This window comes from Grammomys surdaster, unplaced genomic scaffold (assembly GCF_004785775.1).
Source record: "Grammomys surdaster isolate TR1022 unplaced genomic scaffold, NIH_TR_1.0 125284, whole genome shotgun sequence".
Lineage (NCBI taxonomy): Eukaryota > Metazoa > Chordata > Mammalia > Rodentia > Muridae > Grammomys > Grammomys surdaster.
In genome coordinates, this window is record NW_021620163.1 from 898,996 (window position 1) to 918,843 (window position 19,848).

At 35.0% G+C, this 19,848-nt stretch overlaps 1 protein-coding gene across 1 annotated transcript; it reads right to left on the reverse strand.

Annotated features, from left to right (window-relative positions):
* Positions 1–9,960: 9,960 nt before the first annotated feature.
* On the reverse strand, positions 9,961–10,914 carry LOC114637356 (olfactory receptor 1020-like). The gene has a single exon (XM_028785588.1). It carries the CDS (start codon positions 10,891–10,893, stop codon positions 9,961–9,963), a length of 933 nt encoding a protein of 310 aa, XP_028641421.1. The 5' UTR covers positions 10,894–10,914.
* Positions 10,915–19,848: the final 8,934 nt, after the last annotated feature.

Here is a 19,848-nt window from a genome sequence, read left to right on the forward strand (position 1 = left end):
TTAGCATTAAAATAGCATCTTGCTTGGACAAAGCTAACCGTTGAACTCAATCCTCCTGTCTCAGCCTTCGAAGCACTGGGGCCATGTGTATAGAGCCATGCTCAGCTGAGCTTTGGTTTTATAATACACTGTATTCTATGTTCCTTACCAGATGTGGCAGCATCCTGTTAACTTTAGATAGATAGCATGACATAGCAGTGACCTTGGCCTGTGTATGAGATAGTCACTCAATCTGTTCCGTGGGAAGCATACTCACCTGAGCTTGTAGAATGAAGACACAGCTAAGGCACTGGTTTTCACTGTTCAGGGCTTGCTAATAAGTTTGCTGTTTGTGTTCCACCTCTATTAGTGCAGGATTATGTGTTTTTGTTTTGGTTTCTCTTAATTTTGTTATTTCCACCTATGCGTGCCTGATGGGGGTGGGGGGGGGACATGAAATTACTCCATTGATGAAAAAAAAATGTAAACCTCCGTAGATGGGATCCATCTATAAAAACTCATACAGTTAAGTAAAGGTGTTTCATTTTAAGCAAATAGTACTCCTTTGGCAGTTCTGAATCTGAGATAGGGAGGCATACAATTTCTTTAATGTAGCATGTACTAGGTTTTATAGACTCAAAATGATGGCTTCCCATACCCCTTTTGAAATTACAATGCTGTGTCCATCATTCACTATACACAGCTCACATCTTGGAAACATTGAGGAATTATTACATAAAAGGAGATAAAATATTGCAGCAATTTCATCAGCATGTCTGTCAAGGAGCATTACTAACAGGTATGAGATGAACTTTGAAAATATCAATGTCAAAACAAGTAATAAATTGATGGCATAGGGGGCAAAATAGAAAAAAAATCATTGGTTGTCTAAGTTTCTAGAAGTTTGTGTGAAATGTTCTGGTGTGGTGGAACAACAAAATAGTAGTGTACTTTCATTACAAATTACTTCTGAAGGAATTTTGCTGTAGACAAGATGCTGTATATGTTTTAATATATGTAATGTTTTTTAGTCCATCCCTCTTTGTTTGGAGCATGACTGACAAACCTGTTAATTCATGAATTACAATTAATATCATCATATCTTGATGATATGACCCAAACCCATAGATCTGATATTATAAGATGACATCCTTGATAAATGGTTCTTTCATAACAAAGGTCCACCAGCAATTTGTTCTTTCTCAATATAGGACAGGAAAACTGTAATCACTATAAACCAGAGAGTTTCAGTCCACCAGTCTTTGAAGCAGCACATTCTGGGTTACAAACATCCCACTTTTGGATTTTTGCTCTGAATAAAGTATCAGAATATACACTTTGTATTAACTTCTCATACTAAGACAACCAACATGGCAGCAAGCCTCATATGGAACATTTCATAACATAGCACAATAGGATATCACTGAACTGCCTAAAATTAAATGTGCCAATTTCTATGCATTTTATTGTGTTTTTCTCTTTCAATAATTAACGACTATTTTAGCATCATTAGGAATTTATATTTTTAGGTGAAGTGAGTATGAACTAAGTAGAAAGAAATCAATGTTGTATAAGATGATAAGCAAAATTACTATGAATTGTTCTGATTGTAAGCATTAATTCCATGAATGTATGGATTGATATTCCATTTTGTGGAGTTGTTTGAAAATATTTATGACTGAAATAGAAGTGTGGGAAAATGAGTAGACTTGGGTATACATCAAAATTCTTGCTTAAGCCTGAACCTGCAAATGCAATCCTCATCAATTCTATAGTTGTAAGTATCCTTAAATTACTCTAGGTTATGTTTACCAGTGTTCAATGACAAGCATTATCTGAATATTGTAGCACTGATGACTGTGTTAATAACGTTAAGATATAATTATCTGCCAATACCTTAAATCGAGTACCTGTCCTTGTTACTAAAGTATCCAAATGAAATATTGTTTGTCTATATATAATATATATCTACTTCAATATCGTATTAATAAAAGTTGGATTTAATGTTTTCTGTGATGTATTTTCTACCTATGTATTATTATTATGATACTCTAAAATTACAGTATTGATAATTTTGAAAACATGTATACTTCTGTGTTTGTTCAAAAGAACTACATTTTTTGTAACCTTTATTTGACTTGAAGTAGAGATATAGATTATACTAATCTAATGAAGCCATACAGTGCATATAAAACTCATGTTTTCAACTTTTGTTGAAGTTGCTATATCATCTCATGGGAAAAGGATCATCAAGGAATCTAGTTAACCATTAATGAAAAAAAGAGTGTATCAAAGGCAGAAGTTTATCATTCTTAAGTCTTCATACTCTCAGAGGAAAAATAAAATGTCATCCACATAGTTCATGTGTCAATGATGAGAATAGAATGATTAATCACAGGTTTGTTAATTTCTTTCTTCCTTCATTTATTCAATTTTTTTAGTAATTATTTATACACCTTTCTTTGATAGATGGAAGAATTGTTATTGGTTAGTATGTAAATGAACAACTCATGCAGTTAAACATAAATTATAATATAATGAGCAATGTTATTATCTTGGTAATAGTATGTGAGACTGAATTACTTCACTTGTTACTTGTATAAACACTTTAAAAAGAATATTTTAATTAGAAGACATCAGATTACTCTACAGTAATGATGTACATGTAAATTTATGCTTTTGTAAATGATAATAGTTATCTATCCAAATAGTCATATGTATAGTAATTACAGTATGCATAGAATGAATGCTGTATTTAAGTCTAGAAAAAGTAAGAATGAAATTTCCATCTACATTCCAATATTTATGTACCAAAAGCTTATATCTTATAGAGCCCCATGACATACATATATACATATATGAGTAAAAGTATAAAAAAAACTAGACATCTGTAATCTCAGAAAGTATCATTGTACCTTTCCATTTATATTTCACAACAATTGGAAATTGAGAACAAATGAGAAGCCACTGTACTTAGTAGAATTGCTGTTCTGTGTTGCTTGAGCTCATGTCTTCTCACTTCCCAAATGTTCTCTCAGTTATCAGTTAGAATTTGGTAAATTTAACAAATAGCTTATAAAATTTCTAGCAAAGGAGTGAAGAAATCTGTTAGAAAATTTCTTCAAAATATATTTTATTATTACATAATGCCTCGACAAAAATATCATCAAAATAGTTTCCATTTATTAATATATATGTAGCAACATTAATAGTGTTTGAATTCTATTATATTTCTAAAGGCAATGAATGTGTTCTTTTGATCAAACAGATGAAATTTGTTGCCACATTTCTTTTGATTTTCCACTCTTTATTTTTTCAATCACTTTGAATGTAGATCAGTATTTAATTGATTTAAGTACAGACCATAAGGGTGGGTAAGATTTGTGAAGATAAATCATTTACATAATTAACTATGTACAATTTAAAAACAAATATTAACAACTTGCACTAAACATTTTATAATACTGTCTCTTTGAAAGGAATATTTGTCTGTGCTACTTCCCAAAGTCAGTTTATGGGAAAAAAATATAATTGTATATCATGACAATGTTTTGGACCTATAAGGAAACAAATTCTAACTTATTCTTTTGATTATTTAGAAAGAGTCTATAAAACAAAGAAGAATGGAGGTTGGGAATCGTTCAGCCACCAAGTTCCTTCTCTTGGGAATTACTAATAACCCTCTGACAAAGGTGATTTTGTTTACCACATTTTTTCATTCATTTTATTTATTTTTAATTTTTTACATTTCAGATGTCATCTTCTTTACAATCTCGCCCTACCCAACCCCCCGGAAACCCATTATCTCATCCCCTCTCCTCTTTTTGCTTTTATACCATTTTACTTACATGAAAGTATTAAGATCAGTTCTACATTGAGGAACTAGTAATAAAATAGATGCAAATAGTCAAAGAACAAGCAAGGAAATAAACAAAGTTCCATGATCATTCCTGTGAACACCATTTCTAAGGGTTTATCAGGATGACTAAAATAGCTGAATCTACTTCCCTGTCTGAAATATTTATGTCAAATATAGGGAATAAAATAAAAAAGATCTTCATATCTCTAAATTTTAATAGCTAAAGTTTAAAAAGTAATGTGACTTAGAAGATCGATGGCTTATACAGGAATTTAAGAGACCCTGATTGAATAATTTATTTTTTTATTTTGATTTTATAAGAATTGCAATGGGAAGGAATGTCACCAGGCTTTGATCCATGTGCATTGTTCATGTCTATAACTAACCCACTCTCCCATCCTGTAATTCTCTCCTTTTCACATACATCAAGGAGAGCAAGTAAGAGAAGGTAGAACTAGGTAAGTGTGACTGGGACTGCACAGTAGGTCCATACCATGTGCCTGTTTCTATTCTCAATATCTTTTCAGAAGAAAAAGTTATTGTCATTGAAAATATGAGCATTATGTATTTTGAGATTAAGGGTGGACACATACTTACAAGAAATAAGCTCAGAGCCATATAATTGTTGTATGTTGTATATCCTGTAGTGCTACATGCGTAAGCAAAATTCCTGTTTTCACATTAGAGGCAATTGCTTTGGGTGACTGGTGATTCCTTTCCTTGTAATTATTTTCTAAACAAGGCATTGAATGTGCCCTAAGGGTCTGTGGTATTTAGCCTGCCATTCTTCTTTATTGGATATTACTCCCCTCTCTTAAAAAACAGTCCATAACAAGTCACTTATATGTCCCTTTCCAGTTCAGTATTTGTTCTCAATTTGTCTATGGCTCCTACTGTCATATAATCCAATACTAATCATGGGAAAGATTTAAAATGAAGCTATAATAATGATATGGGACTTCCTTTTTGAACAATAAATATTTAAGTCTGACTTGGCCATAGTGGCACTGAGAATACCTTCTGTGGTTACCTTTTTGTGAAAAAATCTTACTAGCTGCCCTTCCAATAACATTCAGACTTTACCACACACAATGAAAAGGTTAAATAACAGTATAATTCAGGTCAAAAATTTTAACATCTCACAGAATTTCTGTGACTCCTCAACACAAGGAATGTGAATTTCAGGTGAATTTCAATGTGAATTTTATTTGGATGGCTAATCCTATTATCTATAAGTCTCTATATTGTCAATTGGGAATAAAAGCTAGTTGAATAGGAGACTGTTTGATAGAATGCATTAAAATGAGCACATACTTATTTTTTGAACCATCCTCAAAAATCACATTTCCTATTTTATATGACATAGAACTATATTTATATGTACAGTGAGATGTATAGAAAATTGATGAGATTACCATTACTTGTGGTTAAATAAATAACATTGGATATATTTTGTATTATGACACTGCTCAATAAGAAAAATGAATGAACTGTCAATAAATATAAAGATTTAGATTTCAGAAATCTCACAGAACAGAAGGGCAGACACCAGTCATAGAGGATTTAAATTTAACAATTTTACGCAATATCTTTGTTTTAAAGCACACATAGTAACCTGTCATAGTGCATGCCATTGGAATGGTTGTTGAATTTTGTTTTCAATTGAGGTTTTAGTACAGAAGTAGTGTTACATACACAAATATTGCTAATTGATATATACATATAAAAGTCCAAATACTCATTAACATGAAAAACTTTAAATACATTTATATTTTTAAACACAAACACTCCTTATTAGGTCGTAGGGTCTCACCTTAACATTTAATATTCTCATGTTTTTTTGCAAAATCAATATTGAAGTTAAGCGTGTACAGTTAAACAATGCAAAACTATTACTCATAACTATCCTTGACTGAGAAGACGATTCTGTGGCTAAAGGCAGCTGCTCCCAACCTGATGAACTGAGCTAGACCACTGGAGCCATATGATAGGAAAAGAAAACCAACAAGATATCCTCTAACCTTCACCAGCACATCTTAGCATGTACAGGTACACTCAAAAGGTGTGATGAGGTGGTGAACCATGAGAGTTGAGCCAAGGATAGAAGTCCCAGAGACGCTGAAGGGATGGTAGGAGCTTGGTCTGCTCTTGGCTCCAGGCCTCTTATCACATAGATGCAGCCCCCTTCCACCCCTTATAGACACATTTGTAGCCATCAGTCAAGTAGGGGTAACACCCCAAGTCCTTCCACATACAGAAGAGGCCTCCCTGACCTATTAGACTCAGCCAATAGAAAGCACCTACTGTCAGACCCAAACCCACCCCACAACGGTGTATAGAGATCCTATCCAGAAGGTATAAAGATGTGTGAGAATTACTCTACTGTCTAAAAACTCCTGTCATAAGAGCTCTAACACTACCACCAGAGAAGAGAATTGCTCACACCAGAAATGCCATCAGAAGGTCCCCTGCACTCCTGTGCTGGCTAGTCAGCCTCCCTCTGGCTCAGCGCAGAGGGCTCAGCGCAGAGGGCTCAGCGCAGGGCTGCCAGTGTGGCCTCTCTGGGAACAGCAGCAACAGCAGCAGAGGAGGCAACAGCCTGAGCTGAAGCAGCGGAACCAATTTTCCCTCCCTGCTTGAGCCCTTTTCTCTTTGCCTGAACCTTCCTACCTGTCCTGGCAAGAGATCTCCATGGATAGCATCTGGTACAAAAGGCTCACAAAAAAAAAAAAACGAATTTTAAAGTATATAATCTATCCTGTGTGGATACTGGGGAAGGGGCTCCTGATGCGCCACATTTAGCTGAGGAGCTGATGGGAACTGATGACTGCTACAGTAAGAAAAGCCACTTTTGTCTTCTAGGCAAATATATGTACATATATATATATATATATATATATATATATGAAACTAAAAGGGAGGTGGGGAAACTGGGAAACTGGAGACAGAATGAGAGAGAGAGAGAAGAGAGAGAGAGAGAGAGAGAGAGAGGGAGAATGGTGTAGGGAAATGACAAAGATGGATTGTACCAATGTATGTCATTAAAATCTTAAAATATTTCAGCAAGTGAAACTTCCATACTATATTCATGTTACTGAAACACAGTGGTTTCCCTATAGATCAGAATTGTTCCCATTTTAAAACACTGTATTTCTTATCTTCACGTCCAGAAAGAATAGACTGATTTTCCTTTGCACCAGCACATCCTTTGAACTCACTTGACAATAATTTTCGATTCAGTGCCAAATATTTTTCTGAAGTAAGGACTTCATTTCAGCCTGATTAATATGTATAGAAGTATAACTGCCTTTGGAAAGTCCAGTAAATATAGTTTTACTTTTTATTTACCTTGTTTCTTTGTTTCTGATGTCTTAATATTTTACTTGTATTCATCACAGTATGAAAGAACCACATATCCAACTAAAATACAAATGTCTTTGAGAAACTACCTGAACAAATCTGTTTTTCACTATGCATTTTTCTCATTCTCTGGGCTGAGCAGAGACATGGAAGTGAAACACTTGGCAAGACAGAACTGTTCATTATAAAATTTGGACGCTTTCAGAGTATATTGTAGCCTGAGGAAGGATATGTCCCAAAAAAGAGAAGCATGGGAGATAAAATGAGTTAAATAAAATAAGAAGTGGACCAGGATGACTACAAACAATCTACACACACATCACGCAATTAACAAAGCTCTAGAGTAGCAAGCTTTATTTGGTTAACATGATTTGAAACTATAGGTAATAATTTTGCCTCGTTATTTCTTAGAGGAATGCATTCCATCTACCAAAATATAGTAGATGGCCTCTAAATTGTCATAGAAATCAATTGTGAAATACATAAAATAGAAGTTTATATTATGAGCATGTTAACTGTTTAGATAGCTAATGAAAAGCTCCACAATAGTAACAACTTACTACTCACAGTCTTAGCTGGGTTTCAGAAGAAACATGAAGCTCCCTAGAATATTATGTTACATAAACTCTTATATTCCTTGAACATTAATTTTTTTATATATGTCATTCACATACAGGCAAATGACACTTTAAGAGTAACCAGGTAGAGTTAATATACTTGATAACAGAATACTTTTTAAACCATAAGTCAACAGCAAATTTATAAAAATAACTTTTCATACCCACTTTGTATCTCTACAATTTGGTAGTTAATTAATTTTGGCCCCATTTCCAAGACTTTGTTCTGCTAATGTATTTTAGGAAGACTATTTGTTTTTCGGTTTCCCTTTGTGACTATATAGAGATATACCATGTTTGTATTTTATATCATTAAAATGTATGCCTCACTTTCTAGAGAGTATTCTCTTGTTAATTGGATAAAACTGGTACTACTAATCTAGAAAGGGTTGGAAATTTTTGCCTGTTAAAAGTTGAATCCCTGACCTTGGCCATGTTAAATTAGTGCCATAACACTTAGCTACACTCTTAAACTAACAATTAACTCTTCTAGAAAAAAAAAAGTCTTATTTGATTGTGAATCAGCCTGCCAGTATGAAATTCCACATGCTGAACCATATGGCTGTAAGGGTTTATTTCTGGATGATAAATTTGTAAGAATGTGTGATCAGGCTCAGGGTTGGTGATAGTCAAGATGATTCATTCAGTCAAGTTCTGAACACTTAGGAAGTCAGAGATTCTTCTATGAAGACATCAATAGTCTATACATATTTTCAGGCTTCCAGTATTTGTACTGTTAGATTCATTTGTATTTCAAAAACAAATATTACATAAGGAAAAAGAAATTGTTCCTTGAGGCAGATATGGGTTCAAATCTGAATCTTATTTATGTAACAGCTTGGGAATATAGTCAATTCTCATAGATATCAACTCTTAGAGTGTTAATGTAGACATTATAGAATATCACATGTGATAATATTAAAGAGAGTGTCTACTACTATATCAAACCACAAATGAAGGAAGAAATCCTTAGTATTTAAAGAAAAGATGACAATATCCATATCATCATGTCATGAAGCACAGACTTGTCACAAACCCTGTTCTCTGAAAATCAAGTTAGTCATAATCAACCTGTAACTGCTAGCTTCAGGCTCCAAATGCAAATCTGTACAGCATCTAACTACAAAACCAGGTTTCTTTTTGTTACCTTCAGTCCTGGGTTAAGCTGTGCATTAGATTTCATGTGGTCATCCATGCAATCCATTTAATACGTCTCCTGAGACTTTAACTACAATGTTATCTAAGTCCTAGACTCTACATTCAAAAACACATTAGAGCAATGAAGTCTAAAACACTACATTTTATATAAGCCTATATAGTCCTTGCCTAAAGGGCAGGTTGGAATGCCACATTGACCTACAAAGATCAGTTGGTGAACAGAAATGAATAACTGTGGAAGTGGGAAGGAACACAGCACATAACTAGCAAGATAGAAAGGATAGACAAGATAAAGCATAAAAAAGGAGTAAACAAATCTTCTTACATCTATTATTCAGTTGAAATTTAAAACACAAATTCTCTTTTGAAATTCAATGTCTGTTCAGAAAAAATGTTTAATATTTGAGGAATTAAAAGTTTGTTCTATTTGAACAAATAAACTACAATGAGTTTATATTACTTATAATTCAAAAGATAAGGAGAAAATATATGAATCAACTTTTTTTATACTAAGGTAATTATGATACAACAAACCCCCTGTTCCACTGCATGGTCAAAGACTTTATGAGCTAAAAATAAGAAAGACACGAAGATGAATATATTGTCGAGTGCTGTGGATCTCGGAAGAGTTGAAGGAGTGAGTCAATCTGACATAACAGCATTACAATATATTCTCTTAATAATCATAAAAGATTTATCTACTAGTGAGAATTGTGGAGAAAAATTAGCATGAAAGGCAATGATATTAAGTGAAAAGACAATCTTATATAAAATAAATACTAAGCATAGCAATGTTAACAAAATAAAGTGATATTCAGAAACAACAGGGAAGATGCCCAGTTTCAATGTTAGACACTGGACTTTCTTTAATAATGGAACCTCATTATACATACAGTTGGGGAAATAAAACATTCAACTGACTTTTCCAAATTTTACAGGGAAAAACTAAAGAAATCTTCTAATGTTGTGAAGCTCATCTTTACTTAGCTAAGAAAGCAATTTTTTGCTAATAATTTTTCTAAAGGCAAACTTGACATCTTTGTTTCTGAGACTATATATCAAGGGGTTAAGCATGGGTATAATCAATGTATAGAACACAGAGGTTGTTTTGTCAATATCCATTGAATGTCCTGTACCAGGACGCAAATAAGTAAAAATCAGGGTGCCATGATAAATGGTGATTACTGTCAGGTGAGAAGCACAAGTAGAGAACCCTTTCTTTCGTCCCTCTGCAGAACCTGTTTTAAGAATGGCCTTTATAATATACATATAAGAGAGGAGAACAGTAAGAAGACAGACAGCTTCCTCCAAACTTGCAAACACTACTAATACAATGTCATGTGTGTAGGTATCAAAGCAGGACAGAGAGAAGAGTGGAGAGACATCACAAAAGAAATGGTTAATTTCTTTGGAGCAGAATGACAACTGGAATGTATTAGTAGTGTGGATTATTGAACTCATAGTTCCACCCAAGAATGCTCCAAATGCTAGCTGGGTACAGACTCTTTTGGACATAATTACAGTATAGAGCAGGGGGTTACAGATTGCAATGTACCTGTCATAAGCCATGGCAGCCAAAAGGAAAGATTCTGTGTCAACCAGAGAGCAGAAAAAATACAACTGTGTAGCACACCCATTGTAAGAAATCACCTTCTTGTCAGAAATCAGGTCCACAAGTAATTTGGGAGCAATGACAGAAGAATAGCATGCATCTATGAAGGACAGAACACAGAGGAAAAAGTACATGGGAATGTGTAAATTAGAACTGAGTGTGATCAGTAAGATCATCCCAATATTCCCCATCAGAGTAATGGAGTAGATGGAGAAAAACACAGCAAATAGAAGATTCTGGAGCTCTGGATGATCACTGAATCCCAGGAGAAAGAATTCAGTCTTCACAGTGTTGTTCTCCAGACTCATTATTTGTAGAAATTTTGTTTTCTTCAGCCCAGGAAGAATGGAATAAACACATAGATAAATTTAAAAATCAAGAGAAAAGTGATTTATAATCTACCTCATTCTCATAGAGTAATAATAATAGCATATTGAATTAATAAATTTTCAATAATGATGCTAAATTGGAATTTATAATGTATCTTCTTAAAGTTTTCGAGTCTCATATTCACCATTGCATTGTTGTGCTCTCTGAATATGGATGACACTCTACTTGTAATTACATTGTCTCTTTATCAACATTGTCAAAGTGTTACTCATTATGTAGTTTTGCAATTGTGAACAAATTTGTCAATTTCCTGTGTTTTCTCTCATCAATTGCTATAGTAGATAAAAGTACCTCAGTTCCAGAAGAATTTTTGTCAACAAATGAGTAGAAGGACTGTTTTTGATTTTAAGAGGTGGTTTTCAGGTGAGGATCAAAGGATGTCCTCAGAATTATCCAACTATCATTGATAATACAACATAAAAATTAAACAAAAAGACTGGGGATCATTATTCCCTGAGTATCAGTTCTGATCCTCAAGAAGCTAAGGAAAGTTCAGGAGGACAATTATCCAACATGTATGAGGTTCATCTATAATCTGAGAATGATTGAAGTGGATCAGTAAAATATTTTCTAATTATTCAGACACACTCAATGTAACACTTCTTTCGCTAATTTTTTTGTATTCTATTATCTCTCCTGCAGGTTTTTTACATGCTTTTTTTATATAGTTAACAATATCATTAAGATAAAATAATTAGAAATCAATGTGTTTTACAAATTACATTTACGACCATTGGTAATCCAAATCTGTTTTTTTTTCCTTTGTTCCTTCATTTGTTTATTTGTGTTGTTGTTTTGAGGGTACATCTCATTGTTTAGACTTGATTGGCCTGGCACTCACCTCTAACTTACAGAATTCCACCTGCAGCAGCCTCCCAAGTACTAGGTTAAAGGTGTGTTCTATCATGCCTGTCTCCATTTAATTTATTTATTTAATACCTTATTATGAAGTGTTCATATTTAGATGTTGCCACAGGGTCTAATAATATGGATTGATGTCTTAAAAATAACACACTTTAGGTGTACTGGGATTTATTGCTAGTTTTTTATGTTAGACTCACCAAGAGGATGAAGAACATACTTGGCTGTAGTCATGTTCAAAGTCAGTCTTCAGGTTACTAGATGGTGATTGTGAGAACTGAACCACTGCAGTCCCACGCAGTGTCAATATCTGAGGATTGTGATAAGAATACTCACCAGACAACTACCTTTCTTTTATTCACCTCCTTCTTCTCTGTTGTGAGCCACAGTTTATTTTTGAACAGAAAACATGTGTAATACTTAAACGAAAAATGTAAATCCATTATAGCAATACTCATTTTCCATTTTTTGATGCACCTTCTATGTTCTTCAAGGAAAGTACACTTCTCTTAAAAAGGGTGGGTTCCTAGGAAAAGCAGGACATTTTATGGTTTGCTTTTCAGATTTAATCTCACATGAGCTTCTAGGAACCAAAGCACTAGTTCCCAAATTCCCATGAGAAAATAAATGAGAAATTAAACAGTTGCACGAAGGCATTCATTAAGCATAAAATGGAATGATGCAACAAATGTTTATCTTGGAAGTGCCTCAAAGATAATCACTTTGACTTTCCTGATTGTGGACTATGTAAAACTTAATAGTATTTGTTACCCCTTGATTTAAGAAACTGTAACAGGTTTTCAAATGGCACACATAACATTATGTGCAAAAAGTGTAGTAGAATGAATTGGCATATAGATAAATAAATCAACAAATATGATAATTGCAATAAGTAAAATGTATATAGTTACATTTTTATAATTATACTTCAAAAATAAAACTGTTGAAGGAAAACAAATTATGAATGTAATATAATTATATCTATACTGAACTGAAATTCTAACTACCTAAGGCTACACTATTTTCTAAAGACTTCTTTCAGTAAACATCTGTATACTTTGTGAATATTTTGTTTTGGTTCCTTTTCTGGTTAGAAAATAAAGAAGAAAATAATTTTATTGCGAAAGTAAGAAATTTATAGTATGGAACTATTCCAGATAGCAAACAGCATCAAGTCATAAGAAAATGTAGTGATAGAGAAAGTAAAACACTATGGTTAATGTTGTGTATATAATGGTACTTGGTTTACCAATTTGTCCGTCTAATCACATCTAATAATGTGATATAAACAGAAGTAACGCTTTACAAAAGCAATACAGGTGCTCAAGTTCAAGTATATGTTTCTAAAAATGGATGAAATCTTCTTCTTAGACTTCATATGATCTGTGAGTTGTATCTTCGGTATTCCAAGGTTTTCGTCTAATATCCACTTACCAATGAGTAAATACCATGTGTCTTCTTTTCTGACTGGGTTGCCTCACTCAGCATGATATTTTCTAGTTCTATCCGTTTGCCTACAAATTTCATTAAGTCATTGCTTTTAATAGCTGAGCAGTACTCCATTGTGTAAATGTACCATATTTTCTGTATCCATGCCTCTGTTGAGGGACATCTGGGTCATTTCCAGCTTTGATTATTATAAATAAGTCTGTTATGAATATAGTTGAGAATGTGTCCTTGTTATTTGTTGGAGTATAATTTGGATATATGCCAGTGGTATAGCTGGGTCCTCAGGTAGAACTATTTCCAGTTTTCTGTGGAACTGCCATACAGATGCAGATGCTCACAGCCAACCATTAGACTGAGCATGTGGACCACAATAGAGGAAGAACTAAAGAAGTTGAAAGGGTTTGTAACCTCAAAAGAAGAAGAACAATATCAACCAACCAGACCACATACCCCCAGAGCTCCCAGGGACTAAACCACCAACCAAAGAGTACACATGGAGGAACTCTTGGCTCCACCTGCATATGTAGCAGTGGATTACCTTATTTGTAATCAATGGGAGGGGATTCCCTTGGTCCTGTGGTGGCTTGATGACTCAGTGGAGGGGATTGCTAGGCTACTAAGTTGGGAGGGGTTAGGTGGGTGGAAGTGCACCCTCATAGAAGCAGGGGGGTGAGGGAGGGGATAGGGAGTTAACTTGGAAGGAAGATAACATTTCAATTGTAAATAAATAAAATAACCAATAAAATAAAAAGGAAAATAACAGACTTCAAAATAATAGCAAAAACCTAACAAAATAAAATATCAAAACTGAAAAATAATATATACCAACCAGACCCCTAGAGCTTCCAGAGACTAAACTACAAAGCAAAATGTATACATGGAATGACCCATGGCTCCAGTTACATATGTAGCTGAGGATGGCCTTGTTGGGCATCAATGGGTGGAGAAGCCACCTGGTCCAGGGAAGGCTCAGTATTACAGTGTAGGGAAATGTGAGGCAGGAGTAAGTAGGTGGGTGAGTAAATAAAATATCCAATACAAAAAGCAAAAAAATCTGAACAATAAAATCAAGAGTAGAAGTCTCAAGAAAGGGAACAAACATCCAATATGCATTCAAGTTTCCAGTAAAAGTGCTGAGCTAAAAGCTATAGTATATATGCTGGCAACTAGTGGAGACCTATGTAGGCCTTGTGAATTCGGCTTAGTCTCTTGTAAATTTACATGCACTACGATCACTTGTTTAATAGGGTCTTGTTTTTGCTGTACTTCATATCCTCTGTTCGCCGTTCCCGTTCTGCCTCCTCTTCCAAGAGATTCCCTGAGCTCTAGACTCAAGGAATTAAATGGAGACATCTCATTAAGTTTAATGTGTTCCATAATCTCTTTCTTTGTAATGTCTTACTGAGGGTCTGTAAAATAAACTATTAATGTCATGTATTTGTTTTCTTGGAGGCTTACTGCTTGTTTTCTAACCTAGGCCTAGTACCCCAAATATCCTTCATTTTAATTGGATATTTTATTTATTTACATTTCAAATGTTACCCTTTTTCCCAGTTTTACCTCTCAAAACCCCTATCCATTTCCCCCTTACCCTGCTTCTATGAGGGTGCTCCCTCACTCCCTCCTCATGACCCTAGCATTCTTCTACACTGGGGCATCAAGTCTTCACAGGACCAAGGGATTCCCCTCCCATTGATGCCAGACTAGGCCATTTCAGCTCCTTCAGTCCTTCTCCTAACTCTTCTCTTGGTGTCCCTGTGCTCAGCCTGATGTTTGACTGTGAGCATTTACATCTGTATTGGTCAGGATCTTACAGAGCCTTTCAGGAGGAGACAGCTGTAGCAGGATCCTGCCTGAAAGTACCTTTTGGCATCTAGAATAGTGTCTGGGTTTGGTGTCTGCATGTGGGATGGATCTCTAGGTGGAACAGACTCTGCTTGGCATTTCTTTCAGTCTCTGTTCCACTCTTTGTCCCTGTATTTCCTTTACACCTGAGAAATTCTGGATCAAAATGTTAGAGAGGGGTTGGTGGCCCCCTCCCTCAACCAGGATCATGCCTAAACTCTAGGTATGGTCTTGACATGTTCTCCCTCATCTTTGTGGGCTATTTCAGCTAAGATCATCCCTGTTGGGTCCTAGGAGGCTTTTGCTTTCCTGGCATATGGGACTTTCTGGTTGATACCCCCATTGCTACACACCCCTGTTCAATTTCTAGATGCTCTGTACTTCTCCTCCATCTCCTCCCATACTTGATTCTTCCCCTTGTTTTCCCTCCCCCTCTTCTCTTCCTCTAATATCCCTCCCACCCTCTACTTCCCTTGATTATTTTGTTCCCCCTTCTAAGTAGGACTGAAGCATTCACTATTTGGTTTTCTGTCAGTAGCCATAATGGGACAAGCTAATAATTAGCAGGTGATCATCCTGAAATGCTTGCCTCAGGTTATTATATAATCTGTGACAAGTGTGCCCCATCCAGCAAGGCTGTGGTGGACATATTTTAGAAAAAATTCCTGCTATTAATATGGTTTTCCTATTATTATTATTATTATTATTATTATTAACAACAATCACTAAGCAATAGCACACCCCTTTGGAGCAGATCTCTGCAGACCCACAAAGATGTACTGTCTTGTAGTGTTGCTATATAGACAAGTAGATGACTTCTTAAGTCTTAATGACGATCCTATAAGAATTCCTAAAATTATATCAATGATTATTTAGCTCTTTTATAGTGGGACTGGTATTAAGACCCTTTCTGATAATCAAAACTACAATGAGAACTCTGCCAGTCTCCCGAGTGTCATCAGTTGATTGCCCTTAGATAGTAACCAGACTTTCTCCTGCTCAGAGCACATTCCAATGAGGTTGTAAAACAATTAACCAAAGGTCACTAAAAGGGAACTCATGATTTATTATAGGTGCTAGGACAGAAGAGAAAATATTGCCTGGGTTTATCTATACAAAACTTCACTAATTTCTTAGTTGTAGTTTTAAACTTTCATTGAACCTGTGGAGCTAGACAGGTGATGGATGTTTAGCCAGATAATTACTCCTAATGGATATGCATGTAAGCATTACCTGTTGTAAACTTCTATTTCAATTTATGATTTGAATTTTGGTGTGAACTTGTGATGAACTTTGTAACATGTGATCATGTACTCTGAATGATGTTTAAGACAAAGGGACGTTCTTTAGCCGCTCTCTTCTCTCCCTCTTCTTTCTTCCCTGCTTAGAATCTCTCCACTTTGAGTTTTTTCCTTTGTTAGAATTTTTTCCCTTTCCCCACTTAGGACCTTTCCACTTTTTCTCTTAGATAGCTTTCTTTTTTTTATTGGCTCTTTTATTTACATTTCATATGTTATCCCCTTACCCCATTCCCCGCCCCACCCAGGAACCCCCATCCCATTACCCTTCCTCCTGTTTCTCTGCGGATGTGTTCCTACCTACCCCCTCCACACACTCCCACCTCCACACCCACAAATTCCTGCTCACTGGGGCATCAAGCCTTCATGAGACCAAGCATCTCTTCTCCCACCTATGCCCAACAAGGCCATCCTCCCTTACATATACAGCTGGCGCCATGGATCCCTCACTAAGTGTTCCCAGGCTGGTGGTTTAGACTCTGGGAGCTCTGGTTGGTTGGTATTGTTGCTCTTCTCATGGGGCCGCAAACCCTTTCAGCTCCTATAGTCTTCACTCTAACTCTTCCATTGGGAACCCCATGATCAGTTCAATGGTTAGCTGTGAGCATCTGCCTCTGCATATGTCATACTCTTGCAGACCTCTAAGGAGACAGTTATATCAGGTTCTTGTCACCATGCACTTTCTCACTTCCACTTCAGCATCTATCTTTGGTGACTGCACATAGGAAACTGATAGACCAGAGCTGTTGCTCAGTATTTAGGGGCTGAGGGTATAGCACTGAACATCTTTCTCTTTAAGCTTATAAAGGCTAAGACTGCAAAAACCACAATGAGCTCAGAAACAGAAACAGAAATGAGTTGACTATGACTCAAGCCATTTTAGACCTAACAATTCATTTTGATCTTTATGTTTTTTTACTTTTTTTTATTTTTTTAAAAGTATACAGGACACAAATTTTACAACTGTAACAGCCTTTAAGTCTATAATCCAGGAGTATTAAGTACATGGCACATGGAAAAACTGAATTGTTAATTATCCATTAAACAATAATCTTTCCAATTGCCTCTATCATCCACCTCTCTATTTCCTTTTTCAAAATTTTCAGCTACTCTGAGCACCTCATTAAAGGCAACACCTTTGCAAAGTATCCTTTGGTTAACTCAACATCCTTAATATTCATCTGTTTTATGGGACATACTAGACTTTTGGGGGGGGCATGTGTAGTGCTACACACATGTTATTTCTTTTTTTTATAATTTATCTTTTTCTCAAATTGTAATTCATTCACACAGGGGTTATAAACACAGCCCTTTATCAATAGCTAGTGCCTCCCTCTAGACTGTCTTTTCCCCTCCACTTTCACCCAGAGGACGCCTCTGTCTATCCCATCCCCAATAAATCGCTAATGTGAAATCAGCCACGTGGTGATTTCATTTCATTTATCACTTAGATCCTAACAGGTGATACCTCCAGCAAATTTTTGGTTAGAATTGCTTTAGACATACTGTTTTTGTTTGTTTGTTCGTTTGTTTGTTTGTTTGTTTTTGTTTTGCAAGTGAAGTTAAGAATTGATATTTCAATATCTTTGAAGAAATGTGTTGAGTTTTTGTGGGATTGAATTGATCCTGTAATTTGCTTTTTGATAAGTAAAATTACACAAGCATGGGCTAGCTGAATAACTTAATCATGAACAATCCAGGATTGAATGAAACAAAAGATAGTTTGAAGCACCTGTAAAGCAAGTATAGTAAGCATTGAGTTTAGGGTACTATGGTAGACCTAAGATAGGAATTTGTCACAATAAGGTCAATATTAGTGGCAGAAAGATATCAGATGAGTAGCTATTTAACTACAGCTTCAGGAATTACAATTACATTCAAAATACACTTAGAAATACAGAGATATCTGTGGAAAGAGCACTTGCTAGAACCCACATAGTGGCTAACAACCACCTGTTACTACTTAACCAGAGTATACGACACCCTTTTCTGGTTCTTTTGGTACCGTACACACGTAATGCATAGACAAAAATTGAGGCAAAACACATAGGAACATAAAACAAATACAGATAATAATAAAAAGAAAATCAATCTAATACAAGTAAAATGAAAGAAATTATAAAAATCATAATAAACATTGTGTTATAAACTTTAAAACAAAATTTTAAAGTTTTAGAATCTTCAGTTTCCCAAAAAGTTAAACGTAATTGAGACAACAAATGTCACACTCTCTGATTTACAAAAGTTACATCAAATGAGCTGATTAATTTCTACTCCCTATTTCAAAATCTCAAGGGAATGGGACTAGATTGTCCCAAAGGTTTGTGCATCACCAAGGGTATAACTATTCATATAATAAGGTAAGTGTCTCTTGCAGACAAAAGACACCCTACACTTTTTACAATAAGGTTTAAGACTCAGAAGAAAGATTTGTTCTCTCTCTCTCTCTCTCTCTCTCTCTCTCTCTCTCTCCCTTTCTTTACAATCAGCAAGTCACTTTTGGAGGGAAGAACACCCAGCCCTTGCTACTACCCAGGTTTGGTGTAGTTTTTGTGAATAATAAAGAAGGTTATATTAACTCAAATTCATGAGGATAACAGCAGAAAGGACAAACGTGTGACTTACTTTTGTATATATTTTAACACCTTTGCCAATGGGTTATCTGAAATTATATCATGGTCTATGTAATTATAGGAATATTACCAGAAAGCAAAGAGGTACATATTCTGGATAATGCTGAATCTGAGGTTTGACCTCTAAGGAAATAATATAATTAAGAAATTTTGTTATTTTTGTTACTAACAAAGCTATTTTACAAAAACTCCCTGTATAAAGCAATATGTATTTGTCGTTTGTTTTTCATTTTTCTCATTTTCAGATAATTCAGGGACAGGATGACTATATTTTGAAGGGAGAATAAAAAGACAAAAAAATGTTTGGAAAGACAAGAAAACAGATAAACTGACTTAAAAATATAAAATTTCTGTCAGTCTTGATGAAAGACTTTTTCTTAGAAGAGACTATCCCCTTGCCTTCCATTTTCTTGTGCTTGTTCTTAGCAATGGTGTAAATGTATGAGCATATACATTTCCTATTATAAATGCTCTGTTTTTCACCAAGAGTAGTTTCTAACATTCAACAAGATGATCATTAAACATGAAGCATGTCATTATCTGGGCCTAGAACATTATTCTGACATATGGAAATGTATATATGTCTAAGTATATGAAGGTCAGAGGTGTGATGTAAATATGTAGATGTGCTCTATATGAATGCTAGTGAGAAAGTCAAATTTTTCTGCCTTAAATCTTATCAATTACTATAAACAAGTAAAATATTACTGCAAAGAAAATCTCTGCTTTATTTTTGTTATTCCATGTGCAATTATTAACAATTAGTACTGTCTGAAGTAAAGAGCAC